Genomic DNA, 24,042 nt, shown 5'->3' on the forward strand with positions numbered 1-24,042 from the left:
GCCCCGATGTGACGCAAAGCTCTGGTGACAGTGGTGGACACGCTGTAATTACCTTCGCTTAGGCGGCTTGCTTACTGCAGCTAATGGAGCAGCACTGATTACACTCACATCCTGAGGTCCACCTGAGGGTTAGTGTGGTCTGTGTGGGCTATTGTATACAGGAAGCAGCAGTAAGAAAGAAAAAGGAAGAGGTTAGAGAACCAGGAACATGGTGGTTTTGAAGAGGGCTTAAAGAATAGAATAATAGAAAACAAAATGGAGGAAACTAGGGAAATTTGACTTTTAAAGCTGGAGAATGTCCAAGATTTTCTAGTCAGAGCTTGTGGGTATCAGGAGTCCCACAGAATGGCAAAAAGAAATATGCAGAATTATACTTGGGCTATATTAGGGGTTGCTGTTATTTAGAGAAACCTGGTTGGGGACATTTAAGTAAAGTAGAGTAGTTTATTTATTAGTGGGCTTTGTTCTAACATTTATATTTTTTTAATCTATCAAGTTCCTTTAGAGCTGGGGTACTTGACCTGGGATCCAAGGTCAAGGAACTTGAAGGGGGGGGGGGGGATTACATATTTATTTTCATTAACCTCTAACTGAAATTTAGCATTTCCTTTCATTTTCAATGCAGGCGACAAAGCACTGTAGTACTAGCAGTAACTGTGCATTTGTTGCCAATAGAAATCTCAGATCGTTTTCATATCATGTTACAATTGCTACAGATATCTTAAAGTATCTTTTACCCACATCCTTACTTCAGCAGTACAGGAGCTATGAGACCCATAGTTACTCTTAGTATTTAATATGTTAACAAGAGACATATATTTGCTTATATTACAATTTTAAAATACTTTGGTAACTGGACTTCAATATAATTGGTTTCTTTTGTAATCCTATGTATTTTGTTTTATGTATTTGAAATCGTTATTCTAAGGTGGAAGTCTATAGGCTCATCAGACTTCCAGAGATGGTCATGGGACATAAAAGGGAAAGAACTCTGTCATAGAGCCTGACATTCAACTCCAGGCATCAGTGAGGGGTACCTATATTTGTGAGGGAGTTATAATACTAAGAAAAGGAAAGTAGTGAACATATAGCACAAAAGAATGAGCAACAAAATGTAAAAGTGGGTTCTTCGAACCAGTGGACAAAGAACTTTCCTGACCTTTCCAGCTCTTTGTTCTGGCCCCCAAAAGCTATCACGGTCCGGATGGCGCCCAGGGCCTCCTCTGCCACAGAGCCTGCTTTTGCATAGGCAGCTAGTTCTTTGTCACTAAATGCCGAGAGTATCTGGACAGAAGAGAAACATTCATGATTTTTGAATGGGGAGGAAAGTTAAAAGGCAATCTGGCCAGCCCTGAAAGTTACTTTTCACCCCCAACCCTATCCTTTATTAAGCATTGACGTCATGAAACAAATGACATTCAGTGTATCAGCTCCAATGGCTTCTTCCACCTGAATACAGACTAGATCTGATCCACCCTCATGATATGCTCCCCAAGAGTCGTCAGGAAAAGGAAATCCACATGTAATTCTCTAAGTAGTGTTTTTGGGGATAGTTCAAGTTCCATATTTACTACTTTTTTTTTTCTCTGTTGATTGCAAAATAAATAAAAATAAAACCTTACTGCTTTGAAAGGATTGTCCATCCTTTCCTTCACTGTGTTGTGATTTTGAATTACTATGAAAGAATATTTCCAGATCTACTAATAGGCACTCTGCCAAATAATAATATGGCTTAACAAGATGTTGTGAGGGAGAGGTAAAGGAAGAATTAGAACAAAAGAGATACAAATGGTTTATTAACTAAATCATCAGTGAGTAGAAATTACTATTAAAAATTTTCAACTCTGCAGTATTGGTTGAAGCAGAACAGGTTATTTGTATTTGATTGTACGGCAAAGTTGGCAGAATGCCACTTAACTGCCAAGGTAACAATTAAAAATAAATAGAATAAATCCAAATTTTATTTACATTTTTTTATATTCACACAATAGTTTTGGGGGAACATTATATTTTAAAATTGTGGCCCTGGCCGGTTGGCTCAGTGGTAGAGCGTCGGCCTGGCGTGCAGGAGTCCCAGGTTCGATTCCCGGCCAGGGCACACAGGAAAAGTGCCCATCTGCTTCTCCACCCCTCCCCCTCTCCTTCCTCTCTGTCTCTCTCTTCCCCTCCCGCAGCCAAGGCTCCACTGGAGCAAGTTTGCCCGGGCGCTGAGGATGGCTCTGTGGCCTCTGCCTCAGGCGCTAGAATGGCTCTGATTGCGGCAGACCGATGCCCCAAGATGGGCAGAGCATCGCTCCCTGGTGGGCGTGCTGGGTGGATCCCGGTCGGGCGCATGCGGGAGTCTGTCTAACTGCCTCCCTGTTTCCAGCTTTGGAAAAAAAAAAAAAAATTAAAAAAAAAAAATAGTAATAAAATTGTGTTTCCTTAAATAAGGACATAACCGTAGGTTATTTAAACTACTATGCCAGAAGATTTACCCCCCAAAATAATAGCAGTGTAAAAGATCATTAACTGAGGTAGTAACTATGATATTTTGAATCACATTTAAAATAAATTTTCTTATTAAAGCACCATACTAACAACATACTTCTAAATGTAGTTTTAACTGACACTTAACACTGATCTGTACAAATGCAAGTACCAGAATCCTGCATCTGAAAAATAACTCTGTATATGTAGGTTAACACACAAAAATTCCCAAGTTTCATATACCTTTGCCCAAACAGCTGCTGAGAGTCCCAGGATAGGACTGATGGCCATTATCACAAGGGTGAGCTTCCATCCTCTGATGAACCCCACTATAAATCCTGCAAAAAACGTGGCTACTGCTTGAAAGAACATTCCAACCTTGTCACCAATTCCTTCACTGATTTTGGAGATGTCACTAAAAAAGATCACACCTAGGTGGTTACAGGCAGCAGGTCTTTAGTTAGAAAGGTGAATCAGACACCTAACAAACACATAGACAGGTAAGATTTGTTCATACACTTCAAGTCTCTTTCAGAGTCTTAGCCTCTTGAATGATATTTGCCTCACCTAAATACTGTACAAAGGAAGAAATTCAGGATAGTCCATGCGTCTAAGAAGTTAATACTATTAAAGTTGATACTATTAAATCCATTAATCCTATTAGAGAGGTGTTAACATTCTGAGCATGAGTCAATTTGTTTCAAAGCAGAGGCAGGAAGGGCGTTACAATGGTATTAGGAAAGTGCTCTTTGCATCTACCATTGGCCCTATTCTCACCCACTCTATTCACAATACAGCAGCCAGTGTGACCCTTTGAAAACAAAGTCTAAACAGGCTACTCTTTAGATCAGTGGTCCCCAACCCGGGCCGTGGACCGGTACTGGTCCATGGGCCATTTGATACCAGTCCTCAGAGAGAGAATAAATAACTTACATTATTTCCATTTTATTTATATTTAAGTCTGAACGATGTTTTATTTTTTAAAAATGACCAGATTCCCTCTGTTACATCTGCCTAAGATGCACTCTTGATGCTTGTCTCAGTCATGTGATACATTAATCCGTCCCACCCTAAAGGCCGATCCGTGAAAATATTTTCTGACATTAAACCGGTCTGTGGCCCAAAAAAGGTTGGGGACCACTGCTCTAGATTATAAAAATATGCAGTTGCTGCCCACTTCACTCAGAGTGAACACTGAAGTCCTTACTGAGGTCAACCAGGTCTTAAATGCCTTTATCTTCCCTCCTTTTTGACCTCATTTGCTCACTACACTCCTGCCAGGACCTCCAGTAAGAAGTTTGTCATCCCCCCCGCCCTCCCCCCCCCCCCCCCCCCAGAACATAAGCAGCAGATGACAGAGATCTTTGTCTTGGTCACTGGTATATCACAAACATCTAGACCAGCACATACTAGGTCCTCAAATTGAAGAGTTATCAGTTACTAAAACAAGTCTCTTTGTGGATTCAATCAATCATGGAGTTATTCATCCGACCATCTTAATTGAGTATAAAACATCTATCAGGCCCTGTGGTAAGCTTCATGAGTGATAAACAAATATAAAATGTGAGCTCAATTCTCAAATAAACCTACCATTGTATATAACTGAGGAAAACTAGCAGATAAGGAAAATACACTGTAGCATATGCTGTAGGTGCTACAAACAGCTGTCAGATCATCTGTTTTCAATGCATATCAAATACTTAATCTAGTAACTTTTTCCATTTAAAAAATCTTCCCATGACAAAATTTCACATTGTTAGTGGTTAATTTCTTTATGCAAGTGTAACATTAACAATACACTTACTCTGTTAGTCGTGTACTGAGCTCAGTGGTGTCGTTGATGTCAAACCAGCCTATTTCTTGTCGGAGAATAGCATGAAAAAACTCTTTCCTAATTTTCCTAATCTGCCGGCCAGCTGCCAAAGTCCAAAATGAAACTTGAATATAGGCAGCAATGAGAACTCCAGCACCTAATCCTGAGTAATAATATGCATATCTGGAAGATAATTAGAAAGTTTATTTTAAAAACTGTCTTTTATTCATCTCTTTCAGGAGTAATCTTCACAACTGAGAATATATAAGTTTACCGAACTGATCACAAAGATTGCATAAGACATTATAACAAATAAACATTAAAAATTTTTTTCTCTTTTTTTAAATTATAAGAAGATGATGGCAAATCGATTTACCTGAATTATCAGCCAAAGAAAACAGATACATTTGTGGCTAACTGCAAAAAATAGTGGTGTTAATGAATTATTTTATAACTGATATTGAGAAGTTGTAGACATAATTTGATTCTTCTTTCATAATTAATATTTTAGCCTTATGTGTCTTGTACTGAAATAGTCTACTGCTATTCAACATATTGCAAATATAGAAATAAACAGATTGAGCGTGTTAAATGTTTCTTAAATTTTCTCATACACAAAGAACAAAACCAAAAACAAAAAACCCGTCTTCTTATTTGGCAGAATTTGGAAAAAAAATTTAAATAGTATGGTAAAATTTCATAGATTCAAACTAATTTGGAGTGAGGGCTTAACTAAATTAGAGAAAAGGTAGTAACCTTTTTTTTTTTTTTTTGTAGGTGAGAGGAGGGGAGAGAGTGAGGAGACTCTCACATGTGCCCTGACCAGAACCCACCCAGCAACTCCATCTGGGGTCAATTCTTGAGTACTGAGCTATTTTTAGAACCTGAGGCTAAAGCCCCCAGACCAACTGAGCTATCCTTAGCACCTGGGGCCACGCTCAAAACAATTGAGCCACTGGCTGCAGGAGTGTAAGAGGGAGAGAAGGGAAAGTAAAAGAGGAGGGAGAAGCAGATGGTCACTTCTCCTGTGTGACCTGACTGGGAATCGAACCCAGAATGTCCATATGCCAGGCCAATGCTCTATCCACTGAGCCATCGGCCAGGATGGTTGTATCTTTAAAAATATTAAATTTAGTTTCAATACTTTCAAATATATTTTTTATATAATTTTACAAACTTCCATATAGAAGCCTTTCAAGCCTATTAGAGCATACAGACAGTACTCATTTATATCAGCAACATTAATTAATATGTAAACATACAAATATTATATTATAGACTTTTGAGATTTCCATTAAGAAGGTTAAAGTGGGGTGGGGTGGGGTGGCATAAATGACATTATTGGATCAGCTGACAATATTGGAATACAAATGCTAGAGTAGATCAAAGCTCTTATCAATATTAAGTTTACTGAAGTTGATAACTGTATTGTGGTTATGAAGAGAATATCCTATTCTTAAGAACCACAGTGAAGTTTTAATTAGTAAAGGTCCATTATGTATGCAATTTACTTCAAATGGCGGGATTGGTGGTGGTATAAATGATAACAGTAGGTTAAAGAGTATAACAAAAGGTAAAGAGCATATATATTAGCCAATTACCTAGTCATTTCTTCTTCCAGAATTCTGCCTGGATTTAACATTGACAATGAAAAATTCACTAAATAAAAACAAAACAAAACAAAAATAAGAAACTTTTGAAAGATTGAACTATTAATAGATATTGCTAGGTTTTAAAAATCTTTTCTCTTTTCTTTTCATTGTCAAGTGCACTCCTTTCACTTTACTCAAGTCAAGAGCCCAAGGGCTTAGGTGCAGGACATCTGGGGCCCAGATGGGGGAAGACAGGCCCTCCCAGGTTCCTCCTCCAGCCTATCAGTCTCTCGGCCTTTGGCAAAGCAGGTTCCTAAGGCAGCAGAGTGGAGGAAAAAAGAAATGGTCCAAACAGAAAACAGGATTTCAGAGGTACTCTTTTTCTTAGTGGCTCAAAGCACTTGATAGAGACTTGCTTCTGTAAATTTTCATGTGTGTGTTGTTTTCCCTTACATGCTTCCTTATGGCCTAAGTAAAAGAAAGGCCGACTTAGGTCCATAGTAAAGGAAAAAAGTCAAACACAAGGAAGATAACACAGTTGTTCAGAGGCAAGTCAGTGGATTGCTGGCAATTACTCATCATCCTGAATTCTATGTCTTGTTCACAAGCAAAACTCTATTGTGATATTTTTAAAGCAGCATCAGTTGGAAGGAAATAGATTATTAATTGAGCTTATTTGATAAACATGGTTTTCATTATAGCTAGCATTTATTGAGTATTTTTTATATACTAGGCTCTGTTCTGAACACTTAACAAGTATTGATTCATTTAACTTTCACACCAACCCTAGAGGTAGGATTGTTTTAGAAATCCCCATTTTACAGATGAGGAAATTGAGGCACAGGGAGGTAAAGTAACCTACCTGAAGTCACACAGCTAGCAAAAGACTGAGATAACACTGTACTAATAATACTGGACTATAAAGTTCCTAACACTATACTATATTGACTGATTCATGTGATAATCACTTACTTTCACTTTTTAAAAAACATAAAGTTGGTTGTAGAGGACATTTTATAAACTTGACCCCAAAGCCAAGGAAAGTAAAGAAAAAAATAGGTGAATAGGACTATACCAAACTAAAAAGCTTCTGAAAAGCAAAAGAAATTGCCAAGAAAACAAAAGGGCAATCAACCAAATGGTAAAGATATTTGCAAACAACAGCTCCAACAAGAAGTTAATATACAAAAAATACAAAGAACTCGTACAACTCAACACCAAACAAATAATCCAATTTAAAAAATGGGAGAGGACCTGAACAGACACCTTTCCCCAAAAAAACATACAAACAGCCAACAACTATCCTCAACTGTACTAGCTATTAGGGAAATGCAAATAAAAACTACAATGAGATACAACCTCACACCTGTTGGAATGGCTATTATCAAAAGACAGGTAATAACAAGTGTTGGAGAGGCTGTGGAGATAAAAGAACCTTCATTCACTGCTGGTAGGAATATAAACTGATACAGCCACCATGGAAAATAGTATAGCAGTTCCTCAAGAAATTAATAATAAGAGTTAGCATATGACCCAGCAACCCCTCACTAGGGTATCTACCTGAAAAACCTGAAAATATTTATTTGCAAAGATATATTCATGGGGCCCTGGCCGGTTGGCTCAGCGGTAGAGCGTCGGCCTGGCGTGCGGGGGACCCGGGTTCGATTCCCGGCCAGGGCACATAGGAGAAGCGCCCATTTGCTTCTCCATCCCCCTCCTCCTTCCTCTCTGTCTCTCTCTTCCCCTCCCGCAGCCAAGGCTCCATTGGAGCAAAGATGGCCCGGGCACTGGGGATGGCTCCTTGGCCTCTGCCCCAGGCGCTGGAGTGGCTCTGGTTGCGACAGAGCGACGCCCCAGAGGGGCAGAGTATCGCCCCCTGGTGGGCAGAGCGTCGCCCCTGGTGGACGTGCCGGGTGGATCCTGGTTGAGTGCATGCGGGAGTCTGTCTGACTGTCTCTCCCCGTTTCCAGCTTCAGAAAAATACAAAAAAAAAAAAAAAAAAAAAAAAAAAAAAAAAAATATATATATATATATATATATATATATATATATATATATATATATATATATATATATATATATATATATTCATGGTGGCCAAGACATGGAGACAAACAAAGGGTCTTTCAATAGAGGATTGGATAAAGAAGATATGGAAAAAAAAGATTTGGTACATAGACACAATGTATACGTAGCCATAAGAAAAGATGAAATACTGCCATTTGTGACATGTATGGACCTTGAGAATATTATGCTATATTATGCTATATAATATTAAGCAAAATGCCAGTCAGAAAATGCTAAGAACCATAAGATCTCACTCATATGCGGTATGTAAAACTGTAATTCATAGAAACAGACAATAGTACGGTGGTTATTAATGGAAAGGAGGTGGAGAGTTAATAAAGGGTAAAGGAGGCCAAATATATGGTGATGAAAGATGGTTTGATTTTAAGTGGTGGGCACACAATGCAATATACAGATTGTGTATCACAGAAATGTATACAGTACTTGAAACCTATATGATCTTATTAACCAATGTCACTCTGATAAATTTAATAAAAAACACAAAAGTGAATATATAGAAAGGAAGCGGCCTATATCTGATGCATTCACAAAATAATAGGATATTGTATATTGTATATTGTATATCTCAGTATTGGTGAGAAAACAAACTGGGGTATATATTTCCCATTCTCCATTATGCTAGGAGAGATACTAGTTTAACTTTGTTCCTTTATCATGTGTAAACAACCCAGAGGTCATGTTTTCTGGGTGCTGTGTATCCTCCTTATCTTCTTTCAAAGGCAGATAAGGTTGGCCTGACCTGTGGTGGCGTAGTGGATAAAGCATCAACCTGGAAATGCTGAAGTTGCCGGTTCGAAACCCTGGGCTTGCCTGGTCAAGGCACATATGGGAGTTGATGCTTCCTGCTCCTCCCCCCTTCTCTCTCTGTCTCTCTCCTTTCTCTCTCCCTCTCTCTCTCCTTTCTAAAATGAATAAATAAATAAAAAAATTAAAAAAAAAAGGCAGATAAGGTTGAGATTTATTTAAAACTTAAACTACTATATACCAATTACCAGGCATAATTTCCCCCTCAGGATTAGAATTTCTACTGATACAGTAAAGTAGTACATATTAAGTTAGCTCTTTACCAGCTATCAGATCCCCGAGGAATCATACTCTATTTTACTTTTGTGTTTATGAGTTCAGTTCTGTGTGTTCATTTTCTTCCTGAGTTCTTAAACATGCACCCTTGATATGCCAAATTGGAACTGTGAAATTAGAGACAGACAAGCTATTCTAAAGCTGTGATATTTGTAGAAATCATTGTTCAAAATCTTAGGAAACCTTCAGATATGTGTGTGTACAGGCAGTGGTGGGATTCAAATAATTTAACAACTTGTTCTCTGTAATGACTGTTTTAAGTATAAAAAATGATATACCAAAAGGTAGTTTATTATTTCATGCCTTTAATACTTAAATAAATATTTAAATAAGAACAATAAAAGAGGTACACAAAACTAGATTATAAGAGTTTTAAAATCTTAGTGAAAAAATATTAAATAATACTTGACCAAAAAAAAGATAAAAATGCTATTTAAGATATTTCCATATTGCTTCTTGAGTGGCGTCCTCACTTGCAATTTTTTTCACCTATGGACAAAATGAACATTACTACGGGCACTTAGAATACGCTGTTGAGCAGGTGAATGTTAAAAATGAGTAAGGGGCCCTGGCCAGTTGGCTCAGAGGTAGAGCGTCGGCCTGGCATGCAGGAGTCCCGGGTTCGATTCCCGGCCAGGACACACAGGAGAAGCGCCCATCTGCTTCTCCACCCCTCCCCATCTCCTTCCTCTCTGTCTCTCTCTTCCCCTCCCGCAGCCGAGGCTCCATTGGAGCAAAGATGGCCCGGGCGCTGGGAATGGCTCTGTGGCCTCTGCCTCAGGCGCTAGAATGGCTCTGGATGCAACAGAGTGACGCCCCAGAGGGGCAGAACATCGCCCCCTGGTGGGCGTGCTGGGTGGATCCCGGTCGGGCGCATGCAGGAGTCTGTCTGACTGCCTCCCCATTTCCAGCTTCGGAAAAATGAAAAAAAAAAAAAAAAGAGTAAGGAATGTGAATTTGTAATTTCCACATTGGGCGGCTGCCCAGGCGCCCACCTTCGAGAGAACCCTGATTACAGGTGCCATTTTAACAACTGGTTTGCCAAACACAACAAAAAATTAGGCATCAGTTCTGCCGAACCAGTGTGAACTGGCTGAATCCCACAACTGGTACAGGGCTAGTTATTTTCTTTGAACTTAGAAATCAGGTAAAATCTTAAATGACTTTACTCTCCTCCAATACCTTCCTTAAACTTTTAAATTCTCTCAGTGAGGATATCCCATTATAATGCAGACACATCCTCCCTCCTAGGAAATAAAAATTTATGGGCATTCCAAATATGACCTACTTCTTTCTTAGAGTTCCAGGCCAAAAATGGCAATCTAATTCTGGGCTAGTAACCATAGGAGCACCAGAAAACCCCAGAACCAAGAGTTTCTGCTGCCTGGAGACAAAGGTGACACTGTGTGTTGCTGTTTCTAGAAGAGTCATGTGACTCTAGAACTGGAATTCTTGAAATAAGGGGTTCTAAATTTGGCATTCTAGATCTAGAAATCTCATAAGATTCTAGATATGGTGTTCTAGATCTAGGAATCTCATGGGATTCTAGATCTGGCATTCTAGAAATGGAAATATCATGGGGTTCTTGACCTGAAAAGGGTATAGAACTGGTTTCCTCAGATGTTAATTATTCTCCACTCTCAGAAATAAACAAACTCCAAATAGTTATCTGGTCTGCGGGTTCTTTTTTTTTTTTTTTTTTTTTTTACAGAGACAGAGAGTCAGAGAGAGGGTTAAACAGGGACAGACAGACAGGAACGGAGAGATGAGAAGCATCAATCATTAGTTTTTCTTGCGCATTGCGACACCTTAGTTGTTCATTGATTGCTTTCTCATATGTGCCTTGATCGCGGGCCTTCAGCAGACCAAGTAACCCCTTGCTGGAGCCAGCAACCTTGGGTCCAAGCTGGTGAGCTTTTGCTCAAACCAGATGAGCCCGCACTCAAGCTGGCGACCCCGGGGTCTCGAACCTGGGTCCTCGGCATCGTAGTCCGACGCTCTATCCACTGCGCCACCGCCTGGTCAGGCTGGTCTGCGGGTTCTTAATGCTATCTGCTGGTTAGAATCACATGAAGAACTTGAAAAAATACAGATTCCCAGTCTTTACTCAACACCATAAATCAGAACCTTTGACTGAATCTAGACATCACATTTCTAAAAATACTCTTGCTTGATTCTAATGTGCCAATATGAAAAACTCTCATTCTCATCTGCCTGAATGCCTCCCATAATGAAAGAATGGGGAATTCTAGAAACTGCCTATTTATTTTAGAGAGCTACTAGAGAAGTCATTCATTTTATAGAAGAATAAACAGAATTTTAGAGTAGTTGTTTCATTTCCAAGTTCTCACAGCTAGTGTCCTCTGATATTTACTGATCACTTAGTACTGCATATTCCAGACACGTTGCGTGTATCATCTCACTCGACACTTTACATTAAACATCTCATTGAATTCTACCAGTAAATCTATGGGTATCTTTTTTCTTTTAACTTTAAAAAAATTTTTTTTTAAATTTTATTCATTTTTAGAGAGGAGAGAGAGAGAGGGAGAGAGAGAGACAGAGGAGAGAGAAGGGGGGAGGAGCTGGAAGCATCAACTCCCATATGTGCCTTGACCAGGGTTTCGAACCGGTGACCTCAGCATTTCCAGGTCAACACTTTATCCACTGCGCCACCACAGGTCAGGCCTATGGTTATCTTTCAAAGATGAGAACAGTAAGAACTATAGAGCTTAATTAACTTTCCCAAGATCATTCAGCTGATGAGTGAAGGGCTGATGAGTTAAATAAAGTAACAAGAGGCTCAAAAATGCCTCTCCTCTCAATCCCAAGGCCACGCCAGGGCATGCAGGCTTCATTGATTTCCCCACAGAACAGCCTAGGTTAGCAGTCACATAGACTTGGCATATCAAATCCCTGATACTCGGCAGAAAAACTGCTTCTTATGACTCTGTCCTTAGGTTTTGGATGCAGAATGTTTTATGCATAGTTTCTGCACAACTAAGTCATTGTAAGGGGATGACCTTGTCACGGAGTGGCTTTACTCTGTTAACAAGGATGGATTCTGTTCACAATAAATCATTGTCAGACCCTCTTGTAATTTAAACCATTTTTTCTTCTAACATGCTCTTCTCAGTTAGCTGTCCAAGAATCCAACAATTCTAAAGAACGGACTCTAAATGAACATGATCACTATGAGTTGGGCTAGGGAGCTCAGCTTAGTACAGCTGAGTGCTCTGTCTTCTCTTGACTTCCCTGATTGCTGCTGACCTCTACCACTCTAAACATACCAATGATCTCTCTGTATTTAGAGTGTGTATCAATTTAAATTTTTACTATTCTCCAAAAAGGCATGAGAATATTACTTTTATAAACTACAGAAGAATTGATATTGGACAGTAATAACAAATCTCCCAAGAAAGCCTAATAACAATAGGCCAACAGGTGTAATGACAAATGTTGCTATAGAAGACCAGGGACCTTATCATTTGGAGGCTACGGAGAATAAACTGGAACTCTGGTGAGTATACCACTCCAGCAATCACAAGTCTAGAAGTGACTTGCTTGTGACATTCCCCAGAGAGACCTTGAATTTGTTCCTGGACACAGCACAAGGCCCCTGTCTGCCATGTCCAGCTTCAAAGCAATTCAGTTGCATAATTAGAAAAAAAGCCAACTGCTCCAAATAAGAAAGTTGCACTCTGACCAGGAGGTGATGCAATGGATAGAGTGTCGGACTGGGATGCAGAGGACTCAGGTTTGAGACCCCAAGGTTGTCCACTTGAGCATCATCAGCCTGAGCACAGGGTCGCTGGCTTGAGTGTGAGATCATAGACATGACCCCATGGTCGCTGGTTTAAAGCCCAAGGTCACTGGCTTGAGCAAGGGGTCACTCGATCTGCTGAAGCCCCCCCCCCCCTCCAGACAAGGAACATATGAGAAAGCAAACAATGAACAACTAAGAAGCCACAATGAAGAATTGATGCTTCTCATCTCTCTCCCTTCCTGTCTGTCTGTCCCTATCTGTCCCTCTCTCGGTCTCTGTAACAAAAAAAAAGAAAGAAGGTTGCAGAATTATTCTAGTTTTCTAAAAAGAAGATGAATAAAATTGGTACAAATGCTAACTTATCTGTGATACATGTGATGCATTGTATTATTCTGATTTTTTAAAAGTTTAATTATGATAAAATACACATAATATAAAATTTGCCATCTTAACTATCTTTAAGTGAACAGTTCAGAAGCGTTAATATTCTATATTATTATCTGTAATATTATTGTACAACTAATCTCCAGAACTTTTTCATGTTCTCAAACTAAAACTCTATACGCTAAACAATTTCCCAAATAATTCCCCATTTCCTCCTCCCACCAGTGCATGGTAACCACTATTCTACCTTCTGTTTCTATGAATTTGACAACTGCATACCTCATATCCATAAAACCATATGGTATTTGCCTTTTCATTACTGGCTTTTTCACTTAGCATAAGGTCCTCAAGGTTCATTCATGTTGTAGCATGTGTCGGGATTTTCTTCCTTTTTAAGCCTGAATATTATTCTAGTGTATGTTACAACATATTTTGTTTATCCATTCTTCTGTTAATCAGGTTTTCTTAAACCTTAAATTGAAACCAATTTTTGATTGGTGTGTCTAAACATAGGCATCATTCTGCTTTATAAATATATATAACCAATGCCTAATAGATCTATAGAGTTTCTTAAAAGCTAAAAGAAAATAGAAAACTCCTACCCCTCAGTTCCTTCAAGACTTTGTAAATTATCCTATATTATTCCTCCAATTCTACCTTTATGGTATTTATGTTAAAATTTTGGTCACTGATTAAACATAACTAATCCATTTACCTTTCCCAAATACATTCTTTTTAAAAGAGAATGCAAGATTATTTACCTTGGCAGTATAACATATTTACATGGTCATGAGCATGATTTGGATGGCAGAAAGACTTGGGCTTGAATTCTGCCCTAATGCTGACCAGCTATGTAACTTTGGACAAGTTATTTATCCTCACCAAGCCTCAGTTTCCTCATCTGTTATAGAGCAGAACATTACCTACTATGTAGGATTGTTCCTGTGAGGGTTAAGTGACATAGAACCTAGCAGATAAGAAATACAATAAAAGGTTGCTGTTATTGTTGTTCTTTTTATTATAAAGAGGTTCTTCTCAGAGACAATAGTACTTGAGAATAATTACATAAACTGGTTTTGAAGGAGCTTTATTTTTAAAAGGACGCTTTTATTTTCTAAAAGGTACTAATGTTTATCAATATTTATGTTAATAGATACAATTATATAAATCAAGCAATCATATTCCCTTCGGTAATTACATTTAAGTTCTATAGTGCTAACCAAATAGGTTCTGCTCAATCAGTGAACACTGAAAACTTACTGAATATTGCCTAAAGGATAGGATCCACTTTTCTCAGTATCTTTGCTGTGAAAGCTACCTTTCCTTCATCGCATTTTGTTCTTATATTCCACCATCTGTGTACCAACAAAGCTCCATTCAGCCTTCTCCAATGCAGTGCCCGTAAGGTCTCTTTGGAGGAGCTAAGTCTTGGGCTTGGTGCCAAGCACAGAACTCTTCTGTGTGGGATCTGGCTAACATGAAAACAGCTATGTCCATTAGAACCTCACTCCAACACTGTTGCCACAGCCCCCCTTTAGATGACATTAACTTATGGGACTCCTCTGGCTCTTCAGTGATTATCATTCTTTGGGTGCGTTTCAAAGCGCATCATTCTCATACTGAATCCACTCCCTCTTTACTGAAGTGTTATATCAAGTCCCAGCCAACCTGGTTGGTATAAAAATTAGACCCAGAAAATGGCTATAATTTTAACAAAGAGAATGGAGAAGAGAAAAAAGAAAAGCAGAAACAGATCTACAAGCTGAGCACAGCTAAGAAAGACTGCCAGGCTAACTGGTGCATTCTGAAATTCACCAGGAATCACTGATGGGATGCAGGCTGCTCAGATGCCTGTCACAGCTCCACTGTCCTCAAAGGGAGACTTCCTTACTTCATTTAGAGGCAAAGCTTTCTGTATATTTCCTTATCCTTATCTTTGAAAACAGCATATACCTATTTCTTAAGATTTAAATGTATATTTGAGGAATCTCCTGAGAATTTTACCACTTCTGTGATACCTAAAGTCACCCAGATGCCTAAATCATTAAACAAGCACACAGTGAACAGCAAAATCAATTTCTAATCCTTCACCCAATTAAAGGAGTACTATGCATTTAAAAAAAATAGAAAAATGCTTACCTGGAAAGGAGAAGTTTCCTGCAGTAGCAACAAATCTGTCAGTCATTTGTCCAAATATGATCATCATGAGGGGAAGACCTGATCCGTGAGCTATGGCCATGATTGTGCCCAGAGACATAAATAATTTATCCTGCCAATCTGAGTATCGAAACTGAAAAGAATAAATAAAATAATGCTTATCTTACCTTGTGGGAAAGAATTTCTCTTTTCCACAATTACATGTTCTTTTGATTTTTCTTTAAGGTCAATATTTTTGTAATAGTTGCAAATAAATGTAATAGGGAAGGAGGAGAATGTCAATCCAAATCACTGACAGGTTAATTTTATGATTCTATTTATTTTATATTCTGTGAAGAAGTCAACCTGACTCTGTGCCATCAATATCTTATTTGGTTGAATGATTGCAGTACAATCAGAAGGGACAAAGGTTTGGTTCTACTTCCAGAGCTCCTGAGGTAGTGAATTAAGAACAGCTAGAAGTAGATATTAAGCGCAAGCGCGCGCGCGCGCACACACACACACACACACACACACACACACACACACACACACTACATCCTTTAAAATATCATTCAGAATATTTCAGAGAGAGATTTACAAATATGGGTGAAATAGATCCTCTGAGTTTTGAGGATAAGGGCCCTTTAAGAGGTTTAAGTTAGCTTTTAAAAGGCAATTCAGTAGTGAAGTGCAACAAACATTATGGAGCGCCTATCTATGTCCTTTAGAGAAGTCTTGCTCATGGAGATGATGCTTGTTGTAGGATCGTGAAGGAAAAGGGGGTTAGCTTAAGAAGAATTGGGGAATGCAGAGGAAGTAGGGGATATTTTGGCTTAAACAGCAAGCTGACTAGAAACAGCATGGAGGGCTCAGGAAGCTCCACAGAATGGAATTCCTAAAGTGCTCAGTGCAAAGTGTGGGAGACGACATCAGAGAAAGGGAGAAAGGCAGTGGGCCAAACCAAAGATCTTGGTCTTAGCACTATCCATGTACAATACACTTAGTTCTGTCAATTAGAGAAGTGAGACCATTGTCACAGTGGAGTAGACAACACCCAAGAAATAAGCCTCGGATCAGTGTCATAATATGCCAAAGACTTTCCTTATTGTCTTGTTCTCTCCAGTTTCTCACTGCCCACCTCCCATTTTTGATGAAGTATTCTATGGCTCTGTCTTTGTTCTTCTTTCTCCTTCCAGACTACATGTTCCTTTTCTTACTTTTCCATTTCTATACTTTCCTTTCTGTTCCTTGCATCTCTCCCCCCTTTAAATTTCTACCTATTTTCCTCACCAAATGCTACTTCTCTCCTGGTGACAAGGAACAGTTATCAGAACAATGGATGATGAGTCATATTTGGCAGCATGGAGTCCTTGAGAAATAAGCTGGGTCATACAGGGTCAATACAATGAGCAGGCCAAGCTCAGACACACATGATGGGGAGGGGGGATATGCACTGTTCTCAGAGAGTTCCAGAAATTCAATACAGGAAGGCCAAATTCCATCATCAAACACAAAGAGCAAGCCAGAGTGCCAAGGAGACACAGTCAGGAACCAGGTGTTGCTTGGAACGAAGCAAGGGGTGGAGTAGTAAGAGCAAATGGAGAAGGATCCCTGAAATTGCAATAAAAGGGACCTGTGCCCCCAACATTCAATTTAGTGGCTTCTGGGGTAGGGAGATAAAGTACTTGGGTCTGTCAGCGACAGTTACAAACACAGGATCAGGTCGTCGTGTAATGTTCTCTTTACTGAACATTTATGTGAAATTGAAGAATGTGTCAAATGCTTTTCAAATAACTAAAAAAAATTTTGTCTTTAAACTTAAATTTAAAATTACATAAATTTTATAACAAAATCCTAAGTAAACCTAGATTTTTCAGTGATTTTCAGCAAAACAAAGCAAATCAAAATCCTTCAAACTACAGTTCCGTAAATTGTAAATGACTAATCATTATGTTGTACATTTGAAACTAATATGATCTTGCATGTCAACTGTAATTGAAAAATAAAAAAGAGAGAATATTTGTAAATAAATAAATAACTACCATTCTGTCCTGAACCTCTTTTAGGACAAAAAATACTTATTCAGAGTCTGAAAAAGATTACATTTAAATTTGATTTAAATTTTAACTTTTAAATTCAGATGAAATTTTCTATGTTTCTACTTTAAGTTTTGAAATATTTTATTTTCTGTAGGAGACTGATTTAAAACTTGTGCATTAATACCAGATCTAGTTTTAAAATTTATTCACTAAAGCACTAAATGAAAAACAAACAAACTCCTCTTACTAAGATTTTTAAACAAAAATCCCATGAAAATTAAGGAGAAGAGAATGAATGGGGGCTTTGCAGTGACAGGAGAAATCTGCAGTGATGGTCGGACTTGGGTGTTTGATGTCTTTTTGCCCATTTACTTATTAAGTTGCAGATTCAGCTGACCTGCTGCTTAATACCAACTTCTTTGATATCAAATAATGGCTGTCATAGTTTGAAACACATATTAACCAAAAGTGGGCAAACATTTTCTTGGGCCACTTCTCTGAGACATATTACAAATAAAAAACAGATCAGACTTCTTCCCAAAATATGTTGGCTGGCCTTGTGCCAGCAGAAAGCCATTGAGAATTGTGCTGTACACAATCTAAATCTCTTATAGTTACTCTGTGTTCAATCAATTTTCTTGGATGCTAAATGTGAACATAGATTTCTTAATCATTTTTAAATTTCTATAGTTAATGCTCACTCTATCCTCAAAAAATTAAAAATGAAACTGCCGTTTGACCCAGTGATTCCACGTAAGGAAATGTATCCCCAAAATCCAGAAACACTGATTCAAAAGAGTATATGCACTCCTATGTTTATTGAAGCATTATTTACAAGGCCAAGATCTGGAAACAGCCCAAGTGCCCATCAGTAGATGAGTGGATTAAAAAGCTGTGATACATATACACAGTGGAATACTGTGTGGCCGTAAAAAAGGAAATCTTACCTGGAAATGTACCTGCAGATTATTATGCTAAGTGAAATAATCCAGTCAGAGAAAGACAAATACAATATGATCTGATTTTTTTTTTAAGTGAGAGGAGGGGAAATAGACTGACTCCCACCTGTACCCTGACCGGGATCCACCTGGCAACCCCCATCTGGGACTGATGCTCAAATCAGTGCCTGGGGTCCATGCTTGAACCAGCAGAGTCACCAGCTGCGAGAGAGGTAGAGAGAAAGAAGGGAGAGAGGGAGAAGAAAAGTAGATAGGTGCTTCTCATGTGTGCCCTGACTGGGGATTGAACCTGGAACATCTGCACAGGCAACTGATGCTCTACCCACTGAGGTAACTGGCCAGGGCCCACATGACTTCAGTTATATGTGGAATCTAATGAACAACTAAACTGATGAATAAAATAGAAACAGAGTCATGGATACATGGAACAGCTTTCAGAGGGGTGGGGAGGGCGCATTGGATGATAGAAGGTGAAGGGATTAAGCAAAGAAAAACCCATATATATGTATATATCTCTCTCACATAGATATAGACAACAGTGTGGTGACAGAGGGAACGGGGGTGGGAGGAAGATGGAGGTGGGCAAAAGTGGGGGGGAATCGGGATGAGAGAGACTTCGCTTGGGGTGATGACTACATGGTTCATTGTACAGATAATGTTTTATTGAGTTGCACACTGAACTTGTACCCCAATAAATTCAATGAAAATAAATAACTAAATATTTAAAAAATACATCACTGTATATGCAAGCTTATTTTAAGCTAAATTTATGGGGTTTTGTGAAACAAATGCAGATTTTTTTTTTCTGAAATTGGTTTGTTTGTTTGGTGGTACAAACACAAGTTCTATTTTCCATTTCCCTGTGAACCGGACAGCTGTGCTGTTGCATAGCCAGCCTATCCCGACCGCTTTTACAGTCCATCTTGAGAATGCGGGCCATGACTCCAGTGAGCCAACCTAAGACAGCATGGGCGCAGCAAGGAGAATCTATCCCTGCCTGCAGACAGTGTTCAAGTACTGGCTCTGTATCTATTCAAGACACCAAATTTGAATAAAGGAAAGAATGATCTCATTTACTATTTCACAGCTTACCAACGCTAATGGTCCAATTAAATTCACTTTCTTCATTTTTTTCCTGTCTTGGTTGCTGAAAAAAAATTGTTTGAATTTAAAACTGTTATACAATGTCTCACAGTCAATTGAATATAATTTGAATAGTTATCATATTCAAGTATTCTAATATTTCAAATGTCAAACACTGATGTCTATAAATTGTTAAAAGTATCCAGTTTAACAAATACTTCATGGCAATCCCCTTTTAACTAAGGTAACTGTCCAGGGTACTTTAGGAATATCTGGATCAACGAGCTGAATGTGTTAACAATGTCTGCCAATTACAGTAGCTGCCCTTCCCTATCCACAGTGTGCATTCTGCAGTTTCAGTTACTCACAGCCGACTGTGGACTGAAAACATTAAATGGAAAATTCCGGAAGTAAATAATTCATAAATTTTAAATTGTATGCTGTTCTGAGTCGTGATGAAATCTCATGCCGTTCGCTTCATCCTGCCCACGGCGTGAATTATCCCACTGTCCAGTGTGTCTACGCCCTTGATGCTACCCACTTGTTAGCCACTTACAACTTGAAACACAGAGTTTATTCTTGTATTATTATTAATTATTGTGTTATTTTCTATATGAACAACTGTAAACCTACTTTTGTCCCACCGTATATAACTTTTATTGCTGTATATTATTATAATTATTCTATTTTATTATTAGTGCTGTTACTCTCTAGTTGTGCCTAATTTATAAATTAAACTTTATCATAAATATGTATGCATAAGAAAAAACATAATGTATACAAGGTTAACACTATCTGAGGTGAGAGGCCTCTATGGGGGGGGTCTTAAAACATATTCCCCATAGATAAAGGAGGACTACTGTAAATTCTTCTTTGGCTAAAAAAATATATATTGATCTAAAAATAGTAAAAGCCACTCTTCTGAAGGTTGTGGGGAGTGGTGTCAGGAAATCTTGTTTGCTCTACATTCAAAATACATCTAGAGTTCAACCACTGCTCACCACTTTTACTGTTATCCCATTAACCCAGGAGAATGCCTGTCTAGTCTTTCTACTTCCACTTATGTCCACATTAGTCAATCCTCAACAGAGCAGCCAGAGTAATCATGTAAAAACTCAAGTCACCTTACTGCTTCTCTACGCAAAAGCTCGCAATGGCTCCCATTTTTCTCAAGTAAAATCCAAACCACTGAATTGGCCTCTAGGAGCCTATGCCACCTGTTTCCTTGTTACCTCTCTGACCACATTTCCCACCTCCATCTCTGCTTCCTCTGGTCCACCCCCCCCCCCTCCCCGCTCTTCTGTGAACACACCAAGCATTTTCCCATCGCAGGGTCTTTACACTGTCACATACCTCTGCCAGGAATGCGAATGCTCTCTCCTCAGACACCCACATTGCTCTCTCCTCTCATGTCTTTTATTTCTGTGCTCAGATACTGCCTTCTCAATAAGACCTACCTTCACCACCCTGTTTAAAATTGCAAACTACTTCCTCCTGGCACATCTGCTTTCCTAAGCTTTAATGGTTTTCCATAGCATTTATTACCTTCTAACACGTGCCATAGTAGTTTGCTTATTTATCATGTGTATTATTTATATCTTGTCAGCCATACAATCATGTAAATTACCTGAAGGCAGAGATTTTTTTTCTTTTTACCTAACATACATTTATTTAGCTTAAATTTCCAGGTAGGTGATAAAGTGAACTCATAAAACTTGATCCCAAATTATTTAGAACACATTTGCTAAAATCGGAATGATCAAAAGAATGTGCCACATATAATATTCTTTCTTTCTTTCTTTCTCTTTTTCTTTTTCTTTCTTTCTCTTTTTCTCTTTTTCTTTCTTTCTTTCTTTCTTTCTTTCTTTCTTTCTTTCTTTCTTTCTTTCTCTTTCTTTCTTTCTCTTTCTTTCTTTTCCTTCCTTCCTTCCTCCTTCCTTCCTTCCTTCCTTCCTTCCTTCCTTCCTTCCTTCCTTCCTTCCTTCCTTCCTTCCTTCCTTCCTTCCTTCCTTCCTTCCTTCCTTCCTTCCTTCCTTCCTTCCTTCTGTCCGTCTTAGCAGCATGATTAGAATACGCACTTAACTGTCAGTTTGCACTAGATAACTGAGGTGAGCTTAACTTCCTTTGAATGTAAAAGTTTTGGTCTGCTTTTTTAAAAGTTAGTCTCATTACATTAAATTTCATAACCTTACAGTCTTACTGTATTCTTAACTTTTCACATTTCTTTTCTGAACTGTTTTTCTTCTTTCCAACACAAGGCTGTAAGCTCCATTTCTCAGAACTTCCTTAGGTTCTGGAGTGTTATTGCATTTTTTTATTTCAGGCATAGCTCCTTTGTACGCTCATCAGATGTTTAGCCAGGGCAATACATAAATAGCCTTCCTGGTGAAAATGCCATCTATTTATAAGTTCACAGTCAGTCCCAGACAAAGCTGCCAGCTAAGGAATACCACATCTTCCTGGTAGAAATGCTACCATCCATGGTTTTCCAATTCTATATGGCAAACTAAATTTTCTATGAGTGAGTGTCATGGTACTTAGAAGGAATAAAGCAGTATCATTGTAAGGAGAAGTTAACATACAAAAATAATGCTTCGGTTTAAACATCAGATAGGTTTATTTCAGTTGGCTAATCAGGCCCCTTGCAGCTTGTGGACACACTGCAGAACTTGATAAATTTGTCCCTCTGAGTGATTACTCCATGACACAGGTCAATTAGTTCTGGATGGCCTGGTGTGAACTCAACGGTCCATAACAGCCTCATAAACTATTTGAGGCTAAAGGAGAAATGATTCACAATTCCCACAGTGAAAGAGGAAACAAAGACAACACACCATTGACTGGTCTCTCGTGCTCCTACTATGTATGGCCTGTCAAGTGCACTGAACAAGAGTGCCCCCCCCCCCCCCCCCCCCCCCCCCGGAAACCAGAGCCAGAGCAGGGAGAAGACGCACAAGCGAAGGAACCGCTGAGGTTTCCCCTCCTATGGAATAAAAACTGATTTGGAAGCGCAGGTTACGGAAGAATGAGGCTGCCCAAGGCCCCTTCCCCACCTCCCGGCCCAGAGCCCAGAAATACGGAACCGGCCTTCTGCTAGGAGAAGGGGGGAGGGGTAAGACCAGCAGAAAGAGGAATAAGGAGGGGGAGGAGGGAAATTTGGCTTCACTGCCCTGGTTTTTAAAAGCACAACCATCAATAGCGGATGTCGGATACTAGTCTAAAGCATGAAAAATCAGACGATGTTTATGAAAGTTGTTTGTAAATGTTTTGAGTTATATAAACAAGGAAAGTTACACAACACAGATACTCATCGAATCACCCTGTACAAAGGGAAGCGGGCAGGCACTTCAGAGACAGCCCCTTCTTCCCGAGCCTGTTGCAAAAGGAGCCTCAGTGACAGTCCTTGAGAAGGTCAGAACCTCAGACAGGACGCTCCAAAGTAGCTCCACAACAAAGGCCAAAGGCATTGCACATTTTCTCCAGCTCCCTCCCAGGCGGAATTCGGCCCCGCGGACAGGCGCAGAACGGAGAAGCGGAGCCTGCGGTCTGTACCTGCTGCCGCTCAGTTCCAAGTCGCCTTCTGCTCGCCTGGGGCGCCCGACCGTTCCGTTCATTCCCGCCTCCAGCTCCATCTCAGCCTGGGGAGAAACCACAGCTTCAGGGTCAAGTGCACCCGCCCCAGCACGGAGGGCACGCAGCCTCCTCGCCCCCGGCGCCGGAGGGGTCGGGGCCGGCGCGCACGCCGCGGGCCGGGGGACGCCAGGCCCAGGTCTCCGCCTCGCGCCCACCGTCCTGGGCTTCCCCGCGCACCGGGCCTCCCTCACCTCGGACCTCCCGCTTCTGCGACCGAGCCGTTGGGCATGCGGGGCGCTGCGACCCGGGGGCCTGGACTTTGCTCGCGCGACTTCGCCCCCGCCCCCCGCGCGCGTCGGGACCCAGCGACGCCTCCCGCTGCAGCCGGGGCGACGGCCCCGGCCCCGGCCGGCAGGAGCGCTCCCGCTGCCGCCGCTCTTGCTCCGCCGGCAGGGCGCGGGCGAGGGGCCCCGCGTGCCTCCCTCGCCGCCCACCCGGGCGAGCGGCCAGCCCCGGCCCGGCCGCGCCGGCTGCGGCCGATAAGCCCGCGGGCAGCCTGGTGCCGCTGGCTGGGGGCCGCTCTTGTGAGCCGCCAAAGCCCCCAAACTGTCACACTCGCTCAGAGCTCAGTTTTCTTGTTGAACCCGTGCGGGGACACTACGAGGCTCAGCAGTCATGGGGGACGGGGGACCAAGAGACAGCACTAGACCCACCTCTCATTTCTACACCACCGGTCTGGACCTCTGCACGGAACCCAACCATCTGCAGGGCCCACTAACCGTCATGTGCCTTGGACAAGAGGAACATCGTCGCTGTCCTCTTGATAATTAGAACTTTAGGGTTGGAAGGGACTTTAGAGATCGCCTGATTCAAAACCCGCATCTTTTATTTTAAAGATTTTTATTTATTCATTTTAGAGAAGGGAGAGAGAGATAGAGAGAGAGGGGGAGAGAGAGAGAAGGGGGAGGAGCAGGAAGCGTATGTGCCTTGACCAGGCAAGCCCAGGGTTTCGAACAGGTGACTTCAGTATTCCAGGCTTCATCCACTGCACCACCAC

At 40.4% G+C, this 24,042-nt stretch overlaps 1 protein-coding gene across 8 annotated transcripts in view; it reads right to left on the reverse strand.

Annotated features, from left to right (window-relative positions):
- ABCB4 (ATP binding cassette subfamily B member 4) overlaps positions 1–24,042 on the reverse strand; it is a 98,721-nt gene that overhangs the window by 58,980 nt on the left and 15,699 nt on the right. For 3 of the 8 annotated variants that reach the window (XM_066353804.1, XM_066353803.1, XM_066353799.1), the window contains exons 2-8: positions 22,965–23,050; positions 19,422–19,476; positions 15,332–15,482; positions 5,884–5,941; positions 4,274–4,465; positions 2,713–2,884; positions 1,160–1,284 (exon numbers count right to left, since the gene is read on the reverse strand). In XM_066353804.1, the coding sequence (XP_066209901.1) occupies positions 1,160–1,284; positions 2,713–2,884; positions 4,274–4,465; positions 5,884–5,941; positions 15,332–15,482; positions 19,422–19,476; positions 22,965–23,050 (839 nt within the window). The other 5 variants (XM_066353802.1, XM_066353800.1, XM_066353801.1 and 2 more) reach the window with 5 other exon arrangements.

This window comes from Saccopteryx leptura, chromosome 12, assembly GCF_036850995.1.
Source record: "Saccopteryx leptura isolate mSacLep1 chromosome 12, mSacLep1_pri_phased_curated, whole genome shotgun sequence".
Lineage (NCBI taxonomy): Eukaryota > Metazoa > Chordata > Mammalia > Chiroptera > Emballonuridae > Saccopteryx > Saccopteryx leptura.